This window comes from Impatiens glandulifera, chromosome 2 (assembly GCF_907164915.1).
Source record: "Impatiens glandulifera chromosome 2, dImpGla2.1, whole genome shotgun sequence".
NCBI lineage: Eukaryota > Viridiplantae > Streptophyta > Magnoliopsida > Ericales > Balsaminaceae > Impatiens > Impatiens glandulifera.
The window spans coordinates 49110639-49135355 of NC_061863.1; the positions used below are offsets into that span (position 1 = coordinate 49110639).

General features: G+C 29.3%; 6 protein-coding genes across 6 annotated transcripts; 5 read left to right on the top strand and 1 right to left on the bottom strand.

The window, feature by feature from the left end:
- The first annotated feature begins 1880 nt into the window (after positions 1-1880).
- Positions 1881-3514, top strand: LOC124926937 (pre-rRNA-processing protein ESF2). Its single transcript, XM_047467272.1, has 6 exons — positions 1881-2249; positions 2358-2421; positions 2506-2573; positions 2732-2952; positions 3044-3187; positions 3271-3514. The coding sequence occupies exons 1-6, from the start codon at positions 2072-2074 to the stop codon at positions 3295-3297; spliced, it is 702 nt and encodes a 233-aa protein (XP_047323228.1). The 5' UTR covers positions 1881-2071; the 3' UTR covers positions 3298-3514.
- Positions 3515-6077: 2563 nt separating this feature from the next.
- Positions 6078-7892, top strand: LOC124927353 (40S ribosomal protein S25-2-like). The gene is made up of 4 exons (XM_047467757.1): positions 6078-6218; positions 6310-6384; positions 6484-6618; positions 7566-7892. The coding sequence occupies exons 1-4, from the start codon at positions 6216-6218 to the stop codon at positions 7677-7679; spliced, it is 327 nt and encodes a 108-aa protein (XP_047323713.1). The 5' UTR covers positions 6078-6215; the 3' UTR covers positions 7680-7892.
- Positions 7893-9306: 1414 nt separating this feature from the next.
- On the top strand, positions 9307-9777 carry LOC124924819 (mediator of RNA polymerase II transcription subunit 10b-like). Its single transcript, XM_047464808.1, has one exon. The coding sequence runs from the start codon at positions 9307-9309 to the stop codon at positions 9775-9777; it is 471 nt and encodes a 156-aa protein (XP_047320764.1).
- A 1845-nt stretch (positions 9778-11622) lies between these two features.
- On the top strand, positions 11623-12194 carry LOC124927354 (40S ribosomal protein S25-4-like). Its single transcript, XM_047467758.1, has 3 exons — positions 11623-11743; positions 11830-11904; positions 11991-12194. Exons 1-3 carry the CDS (start codon positions 11741-11743, stop codon positions 12177-12179), a joined length of 267 nt encoding a protein of 88 aa, XP_047323714.1. The 5' UTR covers positions 11623-11740; the 3' UTR covers positions 12180-12194.
- A 3265-nt stretch (positions 12195-15459) lies between these two features.
- On the top strand, positions 15460-18212 carry LOC124926238 (glucose-1-phosphate adenylyltransferase large subunit 1-like). The gene is made up of 14 exons (XM_047466432.1): positions 15460-15645; positions 15723-15845; positions 15922-16092; positions 16161-16253; positions 16335-16418; positions 16500-16555; positions 16632-16725; positions 16798-16986; positions 17058-17138; positions 17204-17290; positions 17370-17477; positions 17542-17648; positions 17739-17799; positions 17898-18212. The coding sequence occupies exons 1-14, from the start codon at positions 15475-15477 to the stop codon at positions 17997-17999; spliced, it is 1527 nt and encodes a 508-aa protein (XP_047322388.1). The 5' UTR covers positions 15460-15474; the 3' UTR covers positions 18000-18212.
- Positions 18213-18301: 89 nt separating this feature from the next.
- Positions 18302-19777, bottom strand: LOC124926239 (putative pectinesterase 11). Its single transcript, XM_047466433.1, has 5 exons — positions 19427-19777; positions 19195-19354; positions 18931-19119; positions 18626-18861; positions 18302-18544 (listed from the first exon to the last, which is right to left on the bottom strand). Exons 1-5 carry the CDS (start codon positions 19654-19656, stop codon positions 18394-18396), a joined length of 966 nt encoding a protein of 321 aa, XP_047322389.1. The 5' UTR covers positions 19657-19777; the 3' UTR covers positions 18302-18393.
- Positions 19778-24717: the final 4940 nt, after the last annotated feature.

The window sequence follows — 24717 nt, forward strand, 5'->3', positions numbered from 1 at the left end:
ATATTTATTGATATATATATTAAAATAATAAATAATATATATTATTATTATTTAATATGAAAATGATTATTTTATTAATTTTAAAAAAACTAATTACTCTTTTATCTATTTTTCCTTCTCTCCTTCTTTTCTGTAGGTGGCGGCTCAACGCCTTGTATATTAATATTTATCTCTCATAATATTTATCTACTTATTTTCTTTATCATTAATTGTATATTTATATTTGTTTCTCATAATACTTATGTATATACATGTATTTTCATCATTAATATTTATATATAATATATATTACATTTATACTGATTTTTCTTAATTAAAAAATAAATTAAAATATATACAACAATATTCTATAATATATATATATATATATATATATATATATATATATATATATATATCAAGACAATATACAACAATATTTTATAATATATATATATATATTCATCATTAATATTTATATATAATATATATTACAACTTTTCTCTTCAATATACATATTCTCTCATCATGTATATTTATATTTATCTCTCAAATATTTATATATATATATATATATATATATATATATATATAATTCCTATAAGAACTTAACACATACTTACCATATTAAGGTAAGATATTTATAAATATTCGTTCTATATTTATATTTATCTCTCAAATATTTATATATATATATATATAATTCCTATAAGAACTTAACACATACTTACCATATTAAGGTAAGATATATTTATAAATATTCGTTCTAAATATATATATATATATATATATATATATTATATATATATATTTTATTTATAATAAAAAAATAACATCTCTAACCATAATTAAAAAAATATATTAAAAATATTGTTTTTTCATATTTATAATTATTTATTCTTTTAAATATATATTTATAAAATTTCATATAAAAAAAAAATATTTATATATATATTTTTCTATTTTTTTTATATATACATATTAAAAAAAACAAGTTCAATTATTATATTAAATTAAAAGAGAGAAATTTAAGAAGAAGAATATATCCTTTTTATTTATTCTCTAATATATAATATTTATTTTTATATATAATATACAATAAAAAATTATCTTTAGTATGTTTTATTTATAATAAAAAAATAACATTTCTAACAATAATTAGAAAAAATATATAAAAATATTATTTTTTCATATTTATTTCTTAATATATAATATTTATAATTATTTACTCTTTTAAATATATATTATAAAATTTCATATAAAAAAAGAAATATATATATATATATATATATTTTTCTATTTTTTTCTATATACATATTTTAAAAAAACAAGCTCAATTATTATATTAAATTAAAAGAGAGAAATTCAAAAAGAATAATATATCCTTTTTATTTCTTTTTTAATATATAATATACAATAAAAAATTATCTGTTGTATATAAATTATATATATATATATATATATATATATATATATATATATTTATTTATTTAGAAATAAAAAATAAGATGAATAAAGTTTTTTTATCATTAATATAAAAAAAAAGTAAAAAAATAATATTTACTTGCATTAATTATTAAAATAATTTATTCAATTCATATATAAAAGAATAAACATAATTAATATATATTCAATTCATATATAATAATTAAATACAAAAATTAATAAGCTCTATAATTTTATTTAAAAAATATTAGTTATTAAATTATATATATATATATAATAAAAATATAATAATTTTATTTATTAATTTAAAAAAAAAAATCCTCATATTTATGGATATATATTAAAATAATAAATAGTATATATTTATTATGAAAATGACTATATTATTAATTTAAAAAAAAAACCTAGTTACTCTTTTATCTAATTTTCCTTCTTTCCTTATTTTCTTTAGGCGGCAGCTCAGAGACCTTCCTCTCTTCCATTGGCAACTATTCGTAACCCTAATTAGTCGATTTCAATTCTTACTCTTCTTCAACATATTTCTTTGCTCCCGTTCACAGATCTATACAGGCAAAAGATTCAGCAACACTGATTTTACCGCGTTTATCGATTCCAACCAGTTTAATCGCGACTTATCAGAAACAGAATGGCCGAAGAGGGATCAAAGAAGAAGAAAAGAATGTTGCTTCAGAAAGAGTCGGAGAAAGCTGAAAACCGTGGCGTTTGCTATTTGAGTAGGGTTCCTCCCCACATGAATCCTCTCAAGCTACGTCAGATTCTTTCTCCCTATGGAGAAATTCAAAGGATTTACCTCACTCCTGAAGGTCTTTCATGCTTAGACCATCTTTTTCTTTATCAAAGAAAGGAACTGTTTGCTATACATTTTTGATATACAATTTTGATTGAGTTTCTTGTGTTTATGATCTTTTCAGACCCTTCTGCTCAGCTTAAACGAAAAAAAGCTGGTGGATTTAGAGGACAAGAGTTCTCTGAAGGGTAATTCTTCGTGTAGCATGATTGTTTTGAATCAAACTGCTTAGTTAGTTCCTAATATTATAAATGTGACTTGTATATATGCAGGTGGGTTGAATTTTCTGATAAACGAATTGCGAAGAGAGTGGCTAACATGCTCAATGGAGAACAATTTGGTATAATATTGATTTCTACATTCTGATCCTTTTGTTTTTCGAACTTGAAACACATCTCATAAGTGTAAGAGAGGCGAGAATGAGTGATAATAGAAGCATGCTTAGCCATGTTGAAATGTGTCTTAATCTAATATTTCATATCTTCATTCATTATTTAGGTGGAAAGAAGAGGTCATCCTTTTACTATGATATTTGGAATATCAAGTATTTGAGTAAGTTCAAGTGGGATAATCTCACTGAAGAGATAGCTTACAAAAACGCAGAAAGAGAACAGAAGCTTGCTCTTGAATTATCTGCTGCAAAAAGAGAACGAGATTTGTACATGAGTAAAGTTGATCAGTCTCGTGCTCTTAGTTCTATAGATGAAAGATTAAAGAAGGTAAACAGATTGTTTCAGAAAAAAACATTCATTGTGATTACCATTTGTTAATTTATTTCTGCGTGTTCTGTATTGTATTGTATTTATATAGAGGCAAAAGGTGAAGAATGTGGAGAATCAATCAGAAGAAGAATTGCAACCAAGAAAGATGATTCGTCAATTCCCACAGACAAAACCGTTAGCCAATGATGGAGATGAGAAACCTAGCGGGTTCTCAAAGAGTGTTCTGGCTGGGGTGAGTGATACGAGTAACTAGCTAAATGTTTCTTTATTCTTAACTCTTGGTTATGTATCTTATCATATATATATATTTTGTAGATATTTTTTGGAGGCCAAGGTTCTTGATTACCAGACCAAGTATGATGACAGAAGATACAATCACTGTATTGCGGGCTATAGACATAGTCAAGGTTATAATACAATTTTGCTAGTTCCTGAATGTATACAACATTAAACTAAAATTGTATTTTTGTCTTCTGTTAGCTTCCATTTAGTTTATCTAAGATCTGCCCAGTTGAAATGGTTTCCATTGGACTTATAAAAGCTCATTGTTCTTCCCTTATATGCATTTTAGTTGTTTTGGTTTGTGTGCTGATGATTCGAATTTTTAGGTCAAATTTTCATAGAGACACTTAATGTCTTATTCCTTGAATTAATAATATTTGTGAAGGAAAACATGAAGCAGTTATTGTATGTTCACCTGTAGAATCATTATACATTTGTCTCTTAATGTATTTGAGCTGAACTAAGTTTATGTATATTAGGGCTTATTTAAAAAAAATAATGTTTTGCATTTGATTAATGATCTTAATGTTAAGCCATTCATAATTTTGTTTTAAAATTTTGTCCTCTAAGATAGTTTGTATTTTTTATTTGGAGGTATATTTGCCATTGAATTCTATATCTTCTCATTTGGTGTGGATGGTTTTGGATTGTATGAAAATTGTAATTTTTTGTTTAAATTGTAGTTTCATAAATAAATAAAAAATTATCATATTTTTGGTCTGTTTATAAATTTTATTGATGGGGGATAATTTTAATAATGTTTTTTTTTTTTGGACAAAAGGATCTAAAATATATTAATATAAAACAAGGAAAAAAATTTAGAATGATAAAAAGTATTCGAGTTAAACGTTGAATAGTCCCTGAAGATAGTCACTAAAAGTTTGAATATTAGACTATTTGGTTCCTGAACCAAAATAATATAACCCGTTAGTCTCTGCCGTCCAAAACTGTTAGTCAAAAGTTTTTTTACTGTTAAATAATGACCATTTTGCCCTTATCTTTTTTTAAATTAAAAACAAATTAAATTAAAACTTAACCCAAATCTATTCTAACCTAATCACAGTGCAAGCGATCAGGATTTAAAAACAAACTAAAGAGATCTCTAGTCGAACCCCTTCTCCCAAATCGGGATTTGAAGACGAATCCACAGTGCAAGCAATTGACGACGACCTGGGCGACTGAGGCAAGCGAACGAGCGACTGAGGCGAGCGACGGAATCCACAGTGCAGGCAGCGAGCGAACGAGCGACGAAATCTGCATTTTGCTGTTACAAAGCTCGTAACTGTTACAGAGCTCGTGGACCTGTACATCCTTATACCAGAGGCTGCTCCGTCATCGCTCGTTGTCGGAGGTAATTGATTATTTAGATTGTCTGTTTGTTTGTTAAATAAATCTGCATTTTGCTAGAACTGTTTGTTCAAGGTATAATGCGTTTATCTGTTAAGTATGATATCTTCATCTGTTGTCGAATTCATTCGGATCTTCATTTATGATGTTATAGTTTGTATTGTAAAGAGGGCCACAATAAACGAGGTTGTCAAGGGGCTCATATTAGAACTAATAGAAGACAAAGGGGAGGAACTTCTGTTCAAGTGGTGGGTTACTGTTAAATTAGGTCTTCTTGTTTCGTGTACTTGAACTTTAATTAATGTTATTTTTATCATGATGCAGGGTAGTGGGAGACAAGTGGTCATGGTCAAGTTGAAGGCTCTTCTTTTGGTGAAGACCACACATAACAAGGACCTTCGAGTTAGATGTTAGTTTAAAGGAGGTTTTTAACATCATAAATGAAGATCCGAATGAATTCGACAACAGATAAAGATATCATATTTAACAGATCATAAACGCATTCTACCTTGAATCAGTTCCAGCAAAATGCAGATTTACTTCAACAAACAAACAGACAATCTAAATAATCAATTACCTCCGGCAGCGAGTGATTGCGGAGCAGCTTCTGATATAAGAATGTACAGGTCCACGAGCTCTGTAACAGCAAAATGCATATTCCGTCGCTCGTTCGCTCGCCGCCTGCACCACTGTGGATTCCGTCGCTCGCCTCAGTCGCCCAGTCGAAGTCGCCCAGGTCGTCGTCAATCGCTTGCACTTTGGATTCGTCTTCAAATCCCGATTGGGAAGAAGGGGTTCGACTGACTTCGACGGGAGATCTCTTCGACTGTGGATTTAGGTTAGATTAAATTTAGTTAGTTATGTTTTAATTTAATTTAATTTGTTTTTAATTTAGAAAAAATGTAAAGACAAAATGGTCATTATTTAACGGTCAAAAGACTTTTGACTAACAGTTTTGGACGACAGGGACTAACGGTTCTATTATTTTGGTTCATGGACCAAATAATCTAATATCCAAACCTTCCGAGACTATTCAGCGCATTTAATTCAAAGTATTTTAATAGTTTAATTAATATATTGAATGATAAGTTTTGATAAATAATGATTAATTATTATTAAATAAAAAAATAAAAATGATCATATTTTGCTAAGTTTTCTTCCAATTTGGATAATATTAATTTTTTTTGAATTTAACAGTGTTTTCAATTGAAAGCTAATTTATTAATTTAAGAGAAGACAATGATTATAAAATAGAAAAAAAAATTAAATAATTAATTAATTGATATAAAAGTTTTATAGAAAATTAAATAAAAGTGAGACATTACTAACCTTTACAAAAATAATAATTATTATTATAAATTTTATGTAACTTAGATGCATTTAAAGTTTAAAAATATTATTTAATTATCAAATAAATAAGAAATCAAAATTAGCTTGATAATTGTAACACTTTTCCATACAATATTTATTTGTAAAAAAAAAATAGAATTAAGCAGAAAATTCAGCATAAGCTATACAAAACCCTAGGCTAGGGTTTGTATGACAAAATCATATTAATCCATTTTCTCATTTGTCTTCCTTCCTGCTCTTCAAAGTTCACTGCTTTCTCAGAGTCTCTCTCTACCGATCCTATGGTAGGTCAAATTGTTAATACTGATTAGTATGTTATTTCGCAAAAACCTTGAAACTTATCTTGTTTTCTGTTTGGTCACTTATCGTTTTCAGGCTCCAAAGAAAGAAAAGGCTCCGCCGCCGTCTTCCAAGCCCGCCAAATCTGGCGGTGGAAAGCAGAAGAAGAAGGTCAAGAATTCATCTTCTTTCCCTTGAATTTGCATTGCTTTTCGTTGTTTTTGCTTGCTTTGTTTTAATTCTACGAATTGTTGTTGTTAAAACTTGCAGAAGTGGAGCAAAGGAAAACAAAAGGAAAAGGTGAACAATATGGTGTTGTTTGATAAGGCTACGTACGATAAGCTTCTCGTTGAAGCCCCCAAGTTCAAGCTCGTTACTCCTTCCATTCTATCTGATCGTCTCAGGGTATGCAATTCTCTATTTTTCATGTTGGGTTTTGCTATTTCCTTGGTTGATTGATAGATTGAATGTGTTTCTTGGTGATAAATCAATGTGGGTAATTCTAAACTCATCTAAATCAAGCTCTTTTTCTGGTTTGTTTACAAGCAAAACTATTGGAATTCCATCATAAGCTACCCATAGCTTAAACTTTGATTTATTAGATTTGATTCAGGTTAGATTCATTAACGAGGAGTTTTCCATAAGTAACCTTAATGCAAAGTAAATTTGAGTTGTGCAATCTAACTTAGGGTTTAATTCCTTCAAATTGAGTTCAAAAAAGGTAATTATATGGGCTGGATTTCCAATTGGTTCGCCTCGAAAGATTAATCTGGATTGAATAATCACCTTGAAGTGTATCATCTAATAACAGAGATAAGCAAATGGGTTTATTCAGCCCAGTCTATACCAACAATAGTTTAGGTTTTAGTTCAAACACATCTTGTAAATGGTTAACTGAAACAAAATTCGAAGTTTTAATGTAAGTTGCAATGTTTAAAGATGTTAATTCTATAAGTCTGAAATTGTCTATCTTGTTTAGGGTGTGTTTACTGTGTTTGATTAAATTACAATTTCAAGTGTTGAATACCAATTGGTTCACCCTTAAGATTATGTTAGGTTGGATAATCATCTTGTAGTGTATGTATGATCTAATCAAAGAGTTGAACAAAATCCAATGTTCTAATGTAAGCTGCAATGTTTAAATATGTTAATTCTTTAAACTTGATACATTTTCAATATTCTTTTCTCCCTACGAAGAAGACTGGCATGTTGCAATGAACACAATCTAATTAGTTCACTCATTGAGAAAACTAGCGTAAATTAGTTTCTTTGAGCTAAGCTATGTGCTTGTTTCATGTAATTATTGATAATCTCCAAACAACTTGATATGATTTATCAATGTGGATTCACAGGTCAATGGATCACTTGCAAGAAAGGCGATAAAAGAGCTGATGTCTAAAGGTTTGATCAGGTTGGTTTCTACCCATTCCAGCCAGCAGATCTACACAAGAGCTACTAACACATAAGAAGACTCTTGTCAGTTGCCAATCAAAACCTTTCTAAAATTGAGCTAGCATGTTTTTTTACATTGAATCTTTCCTTGCATTTCTTTTGAATTCTGCATCCTCTTAATCTATTCTAGGGTTAATTTACATTTCCCTATATTTTCTGAAGGTATTATTTAATTATGCTACCAACAATCACATTTATTTTCATCTTTTATACTGAGTTTTTCTCTATTGGCCCTTTTAATTCAGAGATCCAACTTCAAATATTTGCTCTTTCAAGTAAGTTCTTTGGACTTAGTTGGTATTGAGATATTTATTTAGTTGCCTTAACTATTTTTTAAATGATTTTACTTAACAATAATTGAACTTTTCTTAAAAATAATAATTGATTTTAAGTCAATTTGATAGAAAACCAATTGGTTGTAAATGTAAATGGTGGTGTATATGTTTTATTGTTAATTATATTAACTATATATAATACATGTAAAGATTATTATATATAACATTGAAATATATCAAAACATGTATTAAAATAAAAGTAAAAAAAATTATTTTCATAGTTGTAAAAATTATGGGATTGAAATTCAGAAAGTGTAATAATTGGTGGGTTGATCCGCCAACTTAAATTTTTTTTTGCAATTTTAGGACCCTAACATCCAAATTTCCACCCATGTTTGAGATGGGGAATTTGAGCATGTGACCCTAAAAATAGGGTGAATTGAGGGGAGTGAGGGTGAATAATTTAAATAGCGGTGACCCTTTTTTTTTTTAATGACAATTATACTCTTGCGTAACGCAACTCCAGTTGCGTGACGCAACCGATTTTTTTTTTCTCGTCTCGCGGTTGCGTGACGTAACTGGGACATTTTCGTCCAAAAAATTTCATAATTAAAATTTTTTGAAAAATAAAAAAATAAAAAATTGCGTCACGCAACCTGAGGATGCGTGACGCAATAGGGACATTTTCGTCAGAAAAAATAAATGGGTCACCAGAACTATTTAATTTATTCACCCTCACCAAAAGCAATCCATCTTATTTTTAGGGTTTTGCTCAAATTTCCCTTTTAGATCATTAATAAAGTTGCAATTACTTTCAAATATAAATCAATAAATACTCCATTTTATTATTATGTCTTCTCAATAATAATACTCTAAATATTCTTTATAATTATGATTGAATACATTTTGAAAATTCCACAAACCTGTTTAAAATAATTGATAACAATAATTTAAAAAAATATATATGAAAAAAATGTTTAAATAAGTGCTTGATATTATAATTAATCTCCCCCGCCATCTTCCAAACCTGTCAAATCCGGAGGTGGAAAGCAAAAGAAGGTTAAGCATTATATTTTTTAAATAAAAATTCTCTTTTTAGTAATATAAATATATATTTAAATAAATATTCTCTCTTTTTATTTAATTTTCAATATAATATTTATAATATTTATATAAGTATATCTCTCCATAATAATATATTATAAAATAAATATTATATTTTAAATATATTATCTCATATAATATTTGTATAATATAAATTTATATAAATATATATATACATTCACTTTTTTCTTTCATCCCCAAATAGTAACTCCAATCAAACAACACAACACAAGTTACACAACACAACACAGATTTTTACCTAATGGATTCATCATCGCAGAATCTGAATCATGTGATCCAATCCATAGAGAAGACGCTTGTCCTCATCCATCAGCTCAACCTTACTGTCTCTTCTTTCAACAACGTTGCTTTTCAACTCCCTCTACTTGAGCATCTAAATTCTCTAGTTTTGGAACTTGATAATATGACAAAAATGTCGGAAAAATGTAGCATCCAGATCCCGACAGAGATCCTCAATTTAATTGACGATGGGAAGAATCCGGACGTGTTCACGAGGGAGATCTTAAACAATTGCATTGCCAAAAACCAGATAACTAAAGGTAAAACGGATTCCATTAAAGAACTCAGGAGGCATCATCTACAGGAACTTGATCAAGCATTTCCGGATTATGTGGAAGCCTATAGAGAAATTAGAATATCTGAGACTAAACGGCTTACCCAAGCACAGAAGAGCACAATGCCTAATGCTCATGTAAAAGTGTCTGAGCCTTAAGACAACCGTTCTGTTTATGATGAATTGTAATTTTCTAATGATTTGTTTTAAGGTTTTCGTTCTCACTTCTGCTAATGTAATGTATTAGAGATATTAAAGTTTCTACTGGATAATGATAATGAAGTATAATTGATATTTTTATTAATTTAATGTTGAAATAATTGTTAAAAAAATATATTCACTTTTTTCAATACAAATATATATATATATACCATATTAAATAGAAATGTTTTTAAAAAAATATTTTTTTCCTAATTTCTTTCTTAATATAATATTTATATAATATAAATTTAAATAAATATTCTCTTAATTTATTTATTAATATAATATTTATTAAAATATATATATATATATATATATATATATATAATATATATATTTATATATTAGGTAGATATTCTTAAATTTAAGGAACAAAACTAAATATATTATATAATTGGTGTGTTTTAATATAAATGAAATAAATATATAAAAAAATTGTGTGTTTTAATATAAATGAAATAAATATATAAAAATTAAATGCATTTTTTATTAAAAATATTTATTATCATAATTATATATTTGATAATGTTTAAATAACTATAAATTATAATAAATTTTGATTATACAAATAAGATCTTCTACTTTTTTTTCTTTTTTTTTTCTTCTTTCACATAAAAGGTAAAACAGTCATTAAAAATAATAATATATTATTTATTATTATTTTGTCATTCCTTTTTGTGAAAGGGAGTAAAATTTGATAAAGAAATATATATTTTTTTAAGTATTTAGTTATAAATTTGAAATTGTTTTATTTTAAGATATAAAAAAAAATATTTGGGATGATTTTGAGTAGTTTGAGATTTATTTGGTAAAATTATTTAAAAAGTAGTTATATATAATGATTTTTTTTAAAATATAAGAATATAACATAATAAAAGAAATAATTAAAAAGTTGATTTGAATTTAACAGTGTTATCAAAATTGAAAAGCAAGTCTAGTACATTTGTATGTTTATGTAAGGAGAAGACAATGCTTATAAAATAGCAAGAAAAATAAAATAGTTAATTGATATCAAAATTTTAGAAAATTAGAAATAGTAATAATAAAAATAAGAATTATATAAAAGTGAGACATTACTATCTGAGATCTTATTAACTTAAAAATAATAATTATTATTATTATTATAATTTTTAGGTAACTTAGATGGATTTATAGTTTTAAAATATTATTTAATTGTCAAATAAATACAAAAATTAAAATTAACTTGATAATAGTAAGGGTGAAAAAAATGACTGATATTATAGGTATATCAAAAATATGGTATCACAATTTATAAAAAAATATTAATTTTTAAGATATACCTGATACCAAAATTATTGGTACCATAACTATATGAGATTTTTAAAATTTTGGTATATTGAGATATACCGAAATAATATTTACACATTAAAATATATTATATATATAATATTTATAAGAAAATAATTAAATTGATTTGATATTAATTTAATTATAAAAATATATTTGTTTTTGAATGATATTCAAATATAATTATATTAAAATATTATTTTATATATGTAATTTTTTATATATTTTTTTTTAATTTAATATTTTTTTAGTATATTATACTTACCAAATTAAAGTATATCAAAATAAAATGTAAGATAAGTATATAATTTTTTTTATACCAAAATTAAGATATACCGAAATCAAGATAAAGTAAATGTACGAATTTTTTTACAAAGTGTACCGTATCAGTCACTCCTACATAATTACAAGAACTTTAATAAAATATTTATTATTATAAAAATAGTTTGAAACTTAAAAAGAGGAAATTTAAATATAAAAAATAGAATTAAGCATAAGCTATTGAAAACCCTAGGTACGTTCATATGAGGAAATCATATTAAATTATGAATCTATTTTCCCATCTATCTTCAAAGGTCACTGCAGAGTCTCCCTCTCCATCGACTCTATTCCTATGGTGCGTAAAATTGTTAAATTATGAATCTTATCTAACGAAACCTTGAAACTTATCTTGTTTTCTGATCGGTCATTTATCGTTTTCAGGCTCCAAAGAAGGAAAAGGCTCCGCCGCCATCTTCCAAACCCGCCAAATCTGGCGGTGGAAAGCAGAAGAAGAAGGTCAATAATTCATCGAATTGCTTGCTGTTCCTTGCCTCTGCTTGCTTTGTTTTAATTCCTCGAATTGTTGTCGTTAAAACTTGCAGAAGTGGAGCAAAGGAAAACAAAAGGAAAAGGTGAACAATATGGTGTTGTTTGACAAGGCTACGTACGATAAGCTTCTCGTTGAAGCCCCCAAGTTCAAGCTCGTTACTCCTTCCATTCTATCTGATCGTCTCAGGGTATGCAATTCTCTATTTTTCATGTTGGGTTTTGCTATTTCCTTGCTAGATTGATAGATTGAATGTGTATCTTGGTGATAAATCAATGTGGGTTATTCTAAACTCATTTAAATCAAGCTCTTTTCTGTTTGTTTACAAGCAAAACTATTGGAATTCCATAATAAGCTACCCATAGCCTAAACTTTGGTTTAAGAGATTTGATTCAGGCTAGAATCATTAACTAGGAGTTTTTCATAAGTAACCTCAATGCAAAGTTGTGCAATCTAACTTAGGGGCTGGATTTCCTTCAAGTTGAGTTCAAAAAAGACAATTATATGGGCTGGATTTCCAATTGGTTCGCCTCTAAAGATTAGGCTGAGTTGAATAATCACCTTGAAGTGTATCATCTAATCACAGAGATGAGCAAATGGGTTTATTCAGAGTTTAGGTTTTAGTTCAAACACATCTTGTAAATGGTTAACTGAAACAAAATCCGAAGTTTTAATGTAAGTTGCAATGTTTAAAGATGTTAATTCTATTAGTATGAAATTGTCCATCTCTTTAAATAAATGTTATTGTATAATGCGTGTTTACTGTGTTTGATTAAATTACAAGTTCAAGTGTTGAAATACCAATTGGTTCACCCTTAAGATTGGTTTAGGTTGGATAATCACCTTGTAGTGTATCCTCTAATAAAAAAGATGAACAAAATTCAATGTTCTAATGTAAGCTGCAATGTTTAAATATATCAATTATTTAAGCTTGATACATTTTCAATATTCTTTTCTCCCTATATGAAAAAGACTGGCATGTTTCAATGAACACAATCTAATTGGTGCACTTATTGAGAAAACTAGCATAATTTTGTTTCCTTGAGCTAAGCTATGTGCTTGTTCTGTGCTGTTATTGATACAATCTCCAAACAAACTTGATGTGATTTATCAATGTGGATTCACAGGTCAACGGATCACTTGCAAGAAAGGCAATAAAAGAGCTGATGTCTAAAGGTTTGATCAGGTTGGTTTCTACTCATTCCAGCCAGCAGATCTACACAAGAGCAACTAACACATAAGAAGAGACTCTCGTCAGTTGCCAATTCTAAAATTGAGCTAGCATGTTTTTTTACATTGAATCTTTTCTTCCATTTCTTTTGAATTCTGCATCCTCTTAATCGTCTCGAATGGATAGTTTACATTTATTTAATTATGTTACCAACATTCACATTTGCTTTTTCTTTTATCCGGTTTATTCTAGCATGACCCCTTTAATTCAAATATTGAACCTTTTTACCCTTTTAGGTAAGATATCTGTGACTTAGTTGGTTATTTATAACATATTTGCATTGAGATATTTATTGCTTTAGCCTATTTTTATAAATGATTTCACTTAACAACAATTCACCTTTTTTTAAACATAATAATTGATTTAAAGCCATTTGGGTAGGAAACCAATTGATTGTAAATGTAAATGGTGGTGTGTATATGTTTTATTGTAACTATAAGCTGCTGGAGCGATTAGTGTATTAAAGCGTTTATCGATTAATTTGATACTGTGGGTTCTCTTATTTTTTCTGTTTTTCATTTGGGTTTTAGTTCAAAAATCAGTGGACTGAATTGATTTGCTTCCTTTAACTTGAAATAAATAATTGATTCATGTGTCTAATAATAAGTGTAGATGAACCAACGGTCACCCTTTCATGGACTGAAGATATCACAATCATCCCCACTTAATCTTTCATCATCAAGTGTTCGTCTTCTAGCTAAGGCCTTTCTTCATCTGTCTGCTCTATCTTTTCATAAACATGTCACTACATGCCTGCTTTCCAAATGCTTTAAATTAACAACAAACCAACAATTTTCGATTTGACAATAGCTAAATAACACCTAAATTTCCACACCCCTGTTTCATATCATTATTGAAGTTGCAATTACTTTCAAATAAATACTCCATTATGTTATTATATCTTCTCAATATTTGTTTAATCAAATACACATGTTAGTTCTTCAGTCTCAGAGATTATACATTTGGTGGTGTTTTATGTAAAGAGGGACACTCCTTGTTGTAACTGCTTTCGAAAAAATCAACATAATCGAAATACTCCAAAATTGATATTGTGATTTGGGTTTTTTTCATAAACTGATTTATAACCGTTCAATGAAATTGTTTTAATTGATTAATTATTATAATATTATTAAATTTTGTATAAATAACATATATTATTTTGATGTTTTGAATGATTTATTAAATATAAAATAAATATTATAATTTTAAGGTCTTTTCGATCTGGATTGTCTATATATATAATGATGCTTAATTTGAAAGTGTCCGAATTACCGGATCGAGAATTGTGATTAATTTGGATATATATGTGAAAGTAAATGGATACTTGGGTCAAATTTTAGATTGACCCGCTTATAAACTTAAAACGATTAAAAATAAAATTAAAAATTCTATAGGTATGTTTCGAACTCGCAACCTAACAAAAACAAGTATAATTCTTTAATCAAATTATATTTTAAATTCAACACCAAATTTGATGAATGTGGGACGTTGTAACAATATTTTCCTATAACAATATTTTCCTAGTTTAAATAACGTCACTCATTTTCTCATTAATCAAATCACTAAATTCATTAACTAAAATATCTTTTATTTAAAATTATCATTTTTTTATTTTATCATTATATATTAACATATTTTAAGAATTTTTGTTACACAAAATCAACACCAATCATTATTTTTTAAATGATCAATTTTTTTTTTTGAAAAATCTCCATATGGAACAAGCCCTAAGTCAAGTTTGAATTTAAGTTAGGAAAAGTTAATTAATGAATGAAAAAACTTAAAAAAACGTATTAATATTTATAAAAAAACATAACTTTATAAAAAAGAAAGATGTTAAAATATTTAAATAATCCTTATCATCAAGATATAGTAAAAAAAAATAAAAAGTATCGAGCTCGGTGCCAGTTATTATAGTATATAAATTTGAGTATTTTTTTTTTTTATATAGTTGTCAGTCTACATTTTGGCTGTTAATGAACGTTGGACAAACGAACCCTTAACACGTGGATGATGTGATTCAGAGATCTCAGCCACCTTCTTTCTTGCATTGCATAACTGTTGTTGAGTTTTCTAAAAGTGAATGAGAAAGACTGGTAATTGATTGATTTTCGCAATACCCTTTTACTTGATTTTAGTGATTATCATAATCGCCAAACTGGTTCATTTATCGTGAGTTTACAAACCCAATAAATGAAAAACAGCTAAGCTGTCACCACCACCACCACCGTCAACCTCTCATTTCATTTCCTTCTTCTATTAATAATATCATCACACTCTACCCAATTGTGTATCAGTTTCTGAAAATATGTACTTCAATACCCACTTGGCAACTGTGAGTAATTTGGAAAATGGGTTTTGGGGACAAAGAAATTGGTGTCAATTGGGTAAAGGCTTGAGAAGTGGCAAATGGGTGAGGAAGATTGAGTATGGGATTTCTTGTTCTGCTGTTACATCTGAAAATGGAAGGAATATTTTGGTATGTATGTCTGTTTACTTTATATGAATCATCATCATCATCTGGGTTGAGTTTTAATTAGCTGATTGTTTTTTCAGACTGTTCAAACACCCCCACTTGAAAGACAACGAGTAAACCCAAAAAATGTTGCTGCAATTATATTGGGTGGTGGTCAGGGGACTCAGCTATTTCCTCTTACACTTAAAGCGGCTACACCAGCTGTAAGAATCTTGAATTTACTTAAATGTGGAGGAGTTCTTTGAATTGATAATGAATGATCTATTCGAAATGATACAGGTTCCAGTTGGAGGATGTTATAAACTTATTGATATTCCAATGAGTAACTGCATTAACAATGGAATAAACAAGATATTTATCCTCACTCAATTCAACTCTGCATCTCTTAACCGTCATATTGCTAGAACATATTTCGGAAATGGTGTGAGCTTTGGTGATGGATTTGTGGAGGTAAGGTAGTAGTTTGGAAACTAGAAGATTTACAGAGTTAACAGTTTATTCATGATTTGGTTAAACAGGTTCTTGCAGCTACTCAAACAGCTGGAGAAACTGGTCTAAAGTGGTTCCAAGGAACTGCAGATGCTGTGAGGCAATTTAGTTGGGTATTTGAGGTGGGTTGAAACTATTCTTTCGACAGCTTTCAATCTTAAAAATGTTTAAAAGATTCACGAATTGAGATTTATTTACTGTAGGATGCCAAGAACAAGAATGTTGAACACATTCTTATATTGTCTGGTGACCATCTTTACCGTATGAACTATATGGACTTTATCCAGGTACATCTTCATATCATGTCTATCTTTTAACAATGTTTATTTCTTAGATCTTCCCATTTGATTTCTTCTTTCCATTTTCAGAATCACATCGACAGAAATGCTGATATAACTGTTTCATGTGTACCCGTGGGAGAAGAGTTAGTTTCTGCTACTGCTTGTTGTTCTTCACTTCAATTATCGCCACAATTTTTTAACACTGTTTTGTGTCCTCAGCCGGGCATCGGACTATGGATTGATGAAATGTGATAGTAATGGACGAGTTGTACAATTTACTGAAAAACCAAAGGGTGATGATCTGAAAGCAATGGTGGGCTAGCTTTTACTATCTTATTTTTACTATTTTTTGCAGACTTGTAGTAATTCTAGCTTTTCATTACAGAAAGTGGATACTTCTACTCTCCACGGCTTGTCTCCAGAGGAAGCTGCGGAAGCTCCTTATATTGCTTCGATGGGTGTGTATGTGTTTAAGGCCGACGTTTTATTGAACCTTCTGAAGTTGAGATATCCAACTTTCCATGACTTTGGATCAGAAATCATACCTTCTGCTGTGGACGAGCAGAATGTTCATGTAAGTAATAGAAAGCTGTTTATTTACACTTGGAACAAATTAACTCATTTTCAAATTTTCTTAACTGTCAGGCATATGTGTTCCGAGATTATTGGGAGGATATTGGAACAATAAAGAGTTTCTATGAGGCTAATTTGGCCCTAACAAAAGAGGTTTGAATTGTCTTACTGTTTTTTTTCATGTTTGCTTAATCTTATTGATTGATATTACATTGCAGTTTCCAAGTTTCCAATTCTATGATCCAACTACGCCCATATTCACATCGCCTAGGTTCTTACCACCAACCAAGATTGATAAGTGCAAGGTATAGTTATGTCATAATAAAGCTGTCTGTTTGTTTCCATTACTGCTACATCTAAAACAGTAGTTCAACAACCATGCAGATTAAAGATTCAATAATCTCACACGGTTGTTTCTTAAGAGAAAGTTGTAGCATTCAGCATTCGATTGTTGGTGAAAGATCGCGTATAGACTTTGGTGTTGAGCTTAAGGTGAGAAGGAAGAACCATTGCATTTGATTGTTAAGAGAGATTCTTGTCTAACACTTATTTTTAGGACTCTTTGATGATGGGAGCTGATCATTACCAAACTGAATCAGAGATAGCCTCTTTACTTGCAGAGGGTAAGATCCCAATGGGCATTGGCAGCAATACCAAAATCAGGTAGGTTTTGTTTTTATAGCAATATCAATAGCAATATCAATTTCAATTTCAGTAATTAATGTTTTCTTTCATGTACTCTGTTATATCTAGCAAGTGTATAATTGACAAGAATGCAAAGATAGGGAAAAATGTCATTATCAAGAACAAAGATGTGAGTTCAACCACCAACCAATCTCTTATTCTGAAAACTAACTGAATATCGCCAAAATATAAAATTGTGTGTTTGTGTCATTGTCTGGAACATTTCAGGGTGTTGAAGAGGCAGACAGACCCGAGGAAGGATTCTATATTCGATCAGGAATCACCATCATACTAGAAAAGGCTACAATCAAAGATGGAATGGTTTTCTAATTTCAACATTCAACTCAATCGGAAAATCAAGAAGAGGACGTGATGAAGCTGTGTATGTATATTCCTTTCTTGTATCTTGTATCTTGTATAAGAAATAATATCCATATAGCTAATAATAGGTAGAGAGTTATATATTCCTCCTACTTATAAAAAGTTACAAGAATAAGCTGATATTAGCATATTTGCAATAAATAAAATGGCCTGTTGAAATCACTTAATTATAGTGTACTAATTCTAGATCAAGATATCATTTTTCTAATTATATAGAGATGTCATAAAAAGGGTTTTGATCAAAAATATAAAGAATTGATCAATCCTGTGCACATGTATAAAATATAAATAATTAAATATCATGTACATTGATGATGATTTCTGAAATAGTGTGGGAGAAGCTCTAAGTCAAGCTTGTCTTGATTTGAGCAAGCATAAGTCTACTATTGATAAATGCTTGGGCCTCATATTTAGACAAACTTCTTGACCATTTTACCCTTCTTCCTCTGTTTGCCCCTGCCCCATAGCAATTGTACTCTCCATAATATACACTTCTGTTAACAAAACCAAACCAAAGGACAAACCGAATCAATCCACAAACTAAACATAAAACTTTTCATTGTATTAGGTCCTACCTGTGCTTGTTTTGGTCTTCCCAATCATCCCAGCCCTGTGGAAGCACCACTTTAGACATATAAGTAAGGATAAATACCACCCTGGAGTAAGCCCCCCATGGCCTTCCTAATACAGCGCTCCCGGAACCAGTAATTTTACACCCAAAGAAGGTGAACCCTGTTTTCTGCCACCGCCATGTCCTCTTCTGAGCTGTGATCGCCCCTCCCACTTTCGAAACCGAATGCAAATGGCACCCCTTAACACATGCTTAGAAGTTAGAACCATCATTTTGTCATTGTACTAATAACACTAGCTAGGTACTCACTTGAAAAAGGGAAGCCCCGTTGCCACAAATGAAGTCAGTGGCTCCTTCAATGTAACAGTTCTTGTAGTAATGCTTTCCTGATTCATCAAATAGAGTGTCTTGGTACGAGAGGATCCTGCAATCGTAAAAGGAAGCCCTTTCCGCCTTCACTCTCAGTGCCACTGCCTTGTCTTCACTTCCATAAGTGTTCTACCATGATCAAAGAATTAGTTAAGTTGGTAATTATTAACCCCACCACCACCACCCAAAATGGAATATATATACCTGAACTGTGAGGTAGCGGCAGACGAAATCAGAAGCTAGAACTGTAACAGTGGCGGATTCTAGAATGTTCCCACCTTCATTCCACGTTATTATGGTGTTAGAAGCCAAAGTACCGCTAAGAGTAATGAAAGGCTTGTCAGCTGGAACAATAATCTTCTCTCTGAAACATGAACACAAATTTACAAACAAACAATTCATGAAGAAGACAGTTATCATTAGAGAAAAAAAAAACCTGTAAACTCCTGGCTTAACCCAAATGAAAACAACACGGTTGTTGTTATGAGGAACAGCATCAATGGCGTCCTGTATCTTCTTAAACCCTCCTTTCCCATATTGATCAACCCGAAACAGAACTGCAGTAGATTTGGCTTCGGCCATGAGCCAGCAGAATACTATTACAATCCCCAATGCTGAAACAGGAACAAGAACACCACCACCACCCCTTATAATAACAATCCCCATGGATCATTAACCTGTGCTTCTTTGAAGAGAGAAGTACTGATCAATAACACTACTGTGTTGAAGAAGTTCAAAAGGTGGAAGTTGAAATGGGGGGAGGAAGGTCATGAAGATGAAGAAACCTCTGTTTTGATTCTTTCTTTTTTTAGTATTGCTTAGACGGGTAACACATTTTGGTGCTTGCAAGTAAAGCAAGTTGAAAAAGCTCAATTATGAACACTTCCATTTACTATCCAGCCATCCAGCCAGCCTAGACAACACAAAATGATTTTGAACCTGATTCGAAACATATGACAACATGTAGTTTCTTAATTCTTATTATGTGTAACCAAAGTTACCATCATTACAGTATGTATAAGTGGTTATAAATTAAACAAAATGGCCAATAACACTCCGTACGAGAGTATGCATGTTAGGCTTTAATAAACATTTTCTGAGCTAATCAAATCTTTCAATTGGATGTTATGAATTATGATAGTTTTAATGACAAAATGTAAAGGGTTCAATTTATTGAGGGAAAAATACTAAATTTTTATTCATGAAATTTGAACAATTTCTTAATTTTATTCATCAAATAAAAATTTTTGTGTGTAAATGTTATGTATTTTATATTAATATTATATAAATTTTACCGTTATTGTTAGTGGAATCATGTAATTGTCCACTACTTTATTTAGTTAAGGTTAATGGAGACATGTAAATGGTAACCGCCATTATTTTATTTATATATATATATATATATATATATATATTTATATAATGTAAACCAGAATACATAAAATATAATAATTTTTTTTTTCTTATTATGAAGTGATTTTGTAAATTATCTCATATTTATTTAGTAACTTTTTATTGAAAAAATAAAAAATAATTTTATACCTGCATTATTTCATCTTCTTTGTCCTTAAAAATAGAATAAATATGGATTCCGAGAAAAGATCAACACAATCAGAAGGTACGTGCAACAAAAGACCCACCAATGATTGAAAATATTATTATGATTATAAAAATTCGAGACAAAAAAATGAATTCGACTAAATAGGATGTCAGATCGGACAAAATATAACATTAACTCAAATTTAAGTGATGAAAAAAGAAAAAACAAAACACATTCCAATCAAAAAAATCATTAAAAAACCAATAAAATTTTGATTTTTCAATTCTTTTTAAATTTTTCTAGAAGGAAAGTATCTAAATTTAAAGGGAGATATTTTAAATTAATGTATAAAAAACATTATATATATATATATATTATTACATCATTTATTAAATTTTAATCATCTATATATATATATAATGATGTTTAATTTTTAAAATGTATGGATTGTCCGGTCGAGACCTTTGGTTAATTTGGATATATATGTGAGAGTAAATGGATACTTGGGTTGGATTGTGGATTGACCCGTTCATGAACTTAAAACGGTTAAAAATCGGATTGTCGGGTCGAGAACGGTGATTAATTTGGATATATATGTGAGAGTAAATGGATACTTGGGTTGAATTGTGGGTTGACCCGCTCATGAACTTAAAACGGTTAAAAATCGGATTGTCGGGTCGAGAACTTTGGTTAATTTGGATATATATGTGTTGTTAATTTGGATATATATCTGAGAGTAAATGGATACTTGGGTCGGATTGTGGGTTGACCCGCGCATAAACTTAAAACGGTTAAAAATAAAATAAAAAATGTTATAGGTATGGTTCGAACTTGCAACATAACAAAACAAATATAACTCTTTCACCCACTAGGTTAATAACACTTTATATTTTAAATTTAATACCAAATTTGATAAACGCATGACATTTTAATAATATAAGTTCAACTTTTTAACTAACTAATCTATATATAATGATGCTTAATTTTTAAAGTATCTAGATTGTCGCTCGAGAGCTGTGGTTAATTTTGATATATATATATGAGAGTAAATGAATATTTGGGTTGGATTGTAGATTAACCCGCCCATAAACATTTTTATCGTAATATTTTTTTCATGATTTTTTATATTATTACTCGTACAAATGCAAGCATACATGCTAGTTATATTAAAAAAATAATAATAAAGAAGGGCTGTAATTTATAGGGAAATAAAGTGATATATTTAAAGTGGATTGAATTGACATGTTTAATGATCATATATTTTTCGCTCTCTATCATTTCTCTATATTAAAATATTTTTATAATTTTTTATTTAAATTCCATAAAAAATTCATAATTACCTCAAGCAAATCTATATCTATATTTGCATCAAACAATAAATCAAACTCTTTGCTCACCCGGTACGTCACTTCTTCCTCACTCTTCTTATCTCATTTTCATCATCAAAATCTCTACCCTACTCCAACATTGAAACATACAATTTTATTAATCTAAATGTTATTATTCAATCATTATCTTATTTGTAGTTCTTGAATTACATAAGAGAATTCATTTAAAATTATTATTATTATACTAGTCTTTTTACCTAATTTTATTTAATTAATGGTTATAAAATTAGCTAAAATATTAATCAGTAGCTGACATAATAACCGTATAGACTGTTTATTTTTTCATATGTATAAATATAAGAATATTTGAACCGTCGGTCGAAGAAAAGAAATGCAGAGAAAGCGCGCTAAAGAGAGCACGGGCCGCCGGCGACGATTATGGTGCTTATTATTTCAGATTGATGCCGCGATTGCGATTACGATTACGATTACGATACATCCGATTTCATCGCAAGAAGGCTGTTAATTCTCAGTCGTAAAGCGGTTTGAAGCATTATCCAGAGAGCGCAGGCAAAATGCATCAATCAAACAAGGTACCTTTTCTAAACAGTCCTTTCAACCTTTTATTCTGAATAAGACTTGTAGATTTAGGCCTCGTTTGATCTTTGGGTTTTTGGGATAAAACCCAGGTTTTATCCCAAAACCCAACAATCCCATCATCAATCAAATCAACACTTTTATTAATTAAAATACCCATATTACCCTTACTTAAATATTTTATTTTATATTTATAAATATATATATATATATTATTTTATTACATTATAAAATTTATGTTTATATAAATTAAATTAATAAATTATATTAATTATATTAAATAAAAATAAATACACAATATAAATAAAATTATAATCTATTATATTATTTTATGTAATATTTGAATTATAATAGTAGTTATTTATAAGTATTTATAAAAAAATTATTTATATATTAATAAAAGTTAATATTAATATATATATATATATATAGTTTTTTAATATTTATTTTATTATATTTAAAATTTTATTTAATATAATATTATTTTATTATATATATATATAGAGGGAGAGGAAGAGAGAGGGGAGAGAGGAAGAGAGAGGAAGAGAGAGGAAGAGAGAGGAAGAGAGAGGGAGAGAGGGAGAGAGGGAGAGAGGGAGAGAGAGGGAGGGGTATAATAGGAATAAAATTTAAAAAATCTGGTTTTTTATCCTTTTCATCACACAAGGGTTATTTGGAAAAAACCCAGACTTTATCCAAATAACCCATTCATCAAACAAGGCCTTAGGGAATTTAGTTTTGGTTACTCATATTTTGAACAATTTAATCTATGTGAGAGAATCTGGCTGTTTTGTTCTTCTTTTCATGAGCACGGAATCAATGAATTGAGAGAAGTTATATATTTTGAATCATGTTATGTATCCTATACAATTAACAGAAGAAAAACAAATTAAAGAAGAAGAATTGTAACTGTACAGAGGCAAGAACAAGGACCTTTGTGCAGCCTGTGCCTCTTTTAGATTGATTGATTGATTGACATTGTATTAGGGTTGATTCCTTTTCATGTAATCTTGGTGGTGGAATGTAAATATTTTATTCCATAATGATCTTTAATACAATATGCTAATCTTTATCTCTAATATTCTCATTTTTATCTGACTGATGTTGACTTGGCCATGTCACATTGTTCTTTAATATTGACATATTAGAAGATAATGCTCATTTTTAGTCAATTTTTCGGCCAAACAAAAGTGTTATCTAATGAGTTTGGAAGCAGTTGATTCGGTTACGTGTAGAATATAATGCGAAAATATCCATAGGGAAAACATGACCATGTAATGTCTTAAGCCTATTAAGAGGTCCAGAAGTGGAACTCTTGTCAATGAATGTGAGAGTGCTCAGGAAATTGTTTGACAACCTAGAAACCACATGTTCCTTTCCATCAAACGATCTTTTGTTAATCCACCTAATGTTGATGAGGATGGTATTGGTATCCAATTCATATTGAAGACACCCCAAAGAAGGTGTCAAAGTTCAACTAAAATTTAGTCTAAACAAAAGGTTTCAACAAAATATGACATAAACTAACTAAGACTTAGGACACTCCAAAGAAGGTGTCAAAGTTCTTTAGCATATGATTGAGAAATGCAATCTGACACTGTTTCTTTGCAAGCACAAGCTGCATCTACCACCTAAGGAAGGACCTTTCCTTTTTAGTATATCATGTGTGAGATTACTGATTTTGAGAGACCTTCTTGCTAAACCAACCCCTAGAATCCATCCCTTTCTTGGCCCGAATCCCTTTTTCCTATAGAAAATTCTTCTCCTTGAAAAAACTCAAGCACCATTTAGACATGTCATTCAAACCAAGCCTCTCCAAAAACAGGTACTTTTATTGACTGATCAGAAGGCTAATGTCTGTACCTCAATTCAGTTATTGGAAATTTATTTGTACAAGTTAGAATGTATATGCTTTGGACTACTGCATGAGCGAGAGAAATGAAAATTATAGTTTGATAATAAAATTGTTTTACAAACAGGAGAAGATAAAATTACTGGATAGTTCATGGTAGACTTGGTAGTTGTCTAGCGACTATAGCCAGTTGATTCCTGTTAGTCAGTTTGAATTGCAGCAAAATATCTATCACCTTGTAAGGAAACTACTCTTGTTCACACTTAAAGCTTTCTTTACATAGTTGAAATTAGTATTTCTTAGCCTTACTGGAGCATGGATGTGAAAAGTCCACGCTAGCAAAAAATGGACCCGAGAAAGAGAAAAGACATAAATCACCTATCACCATCGACTTTCAACACAGAGAATCA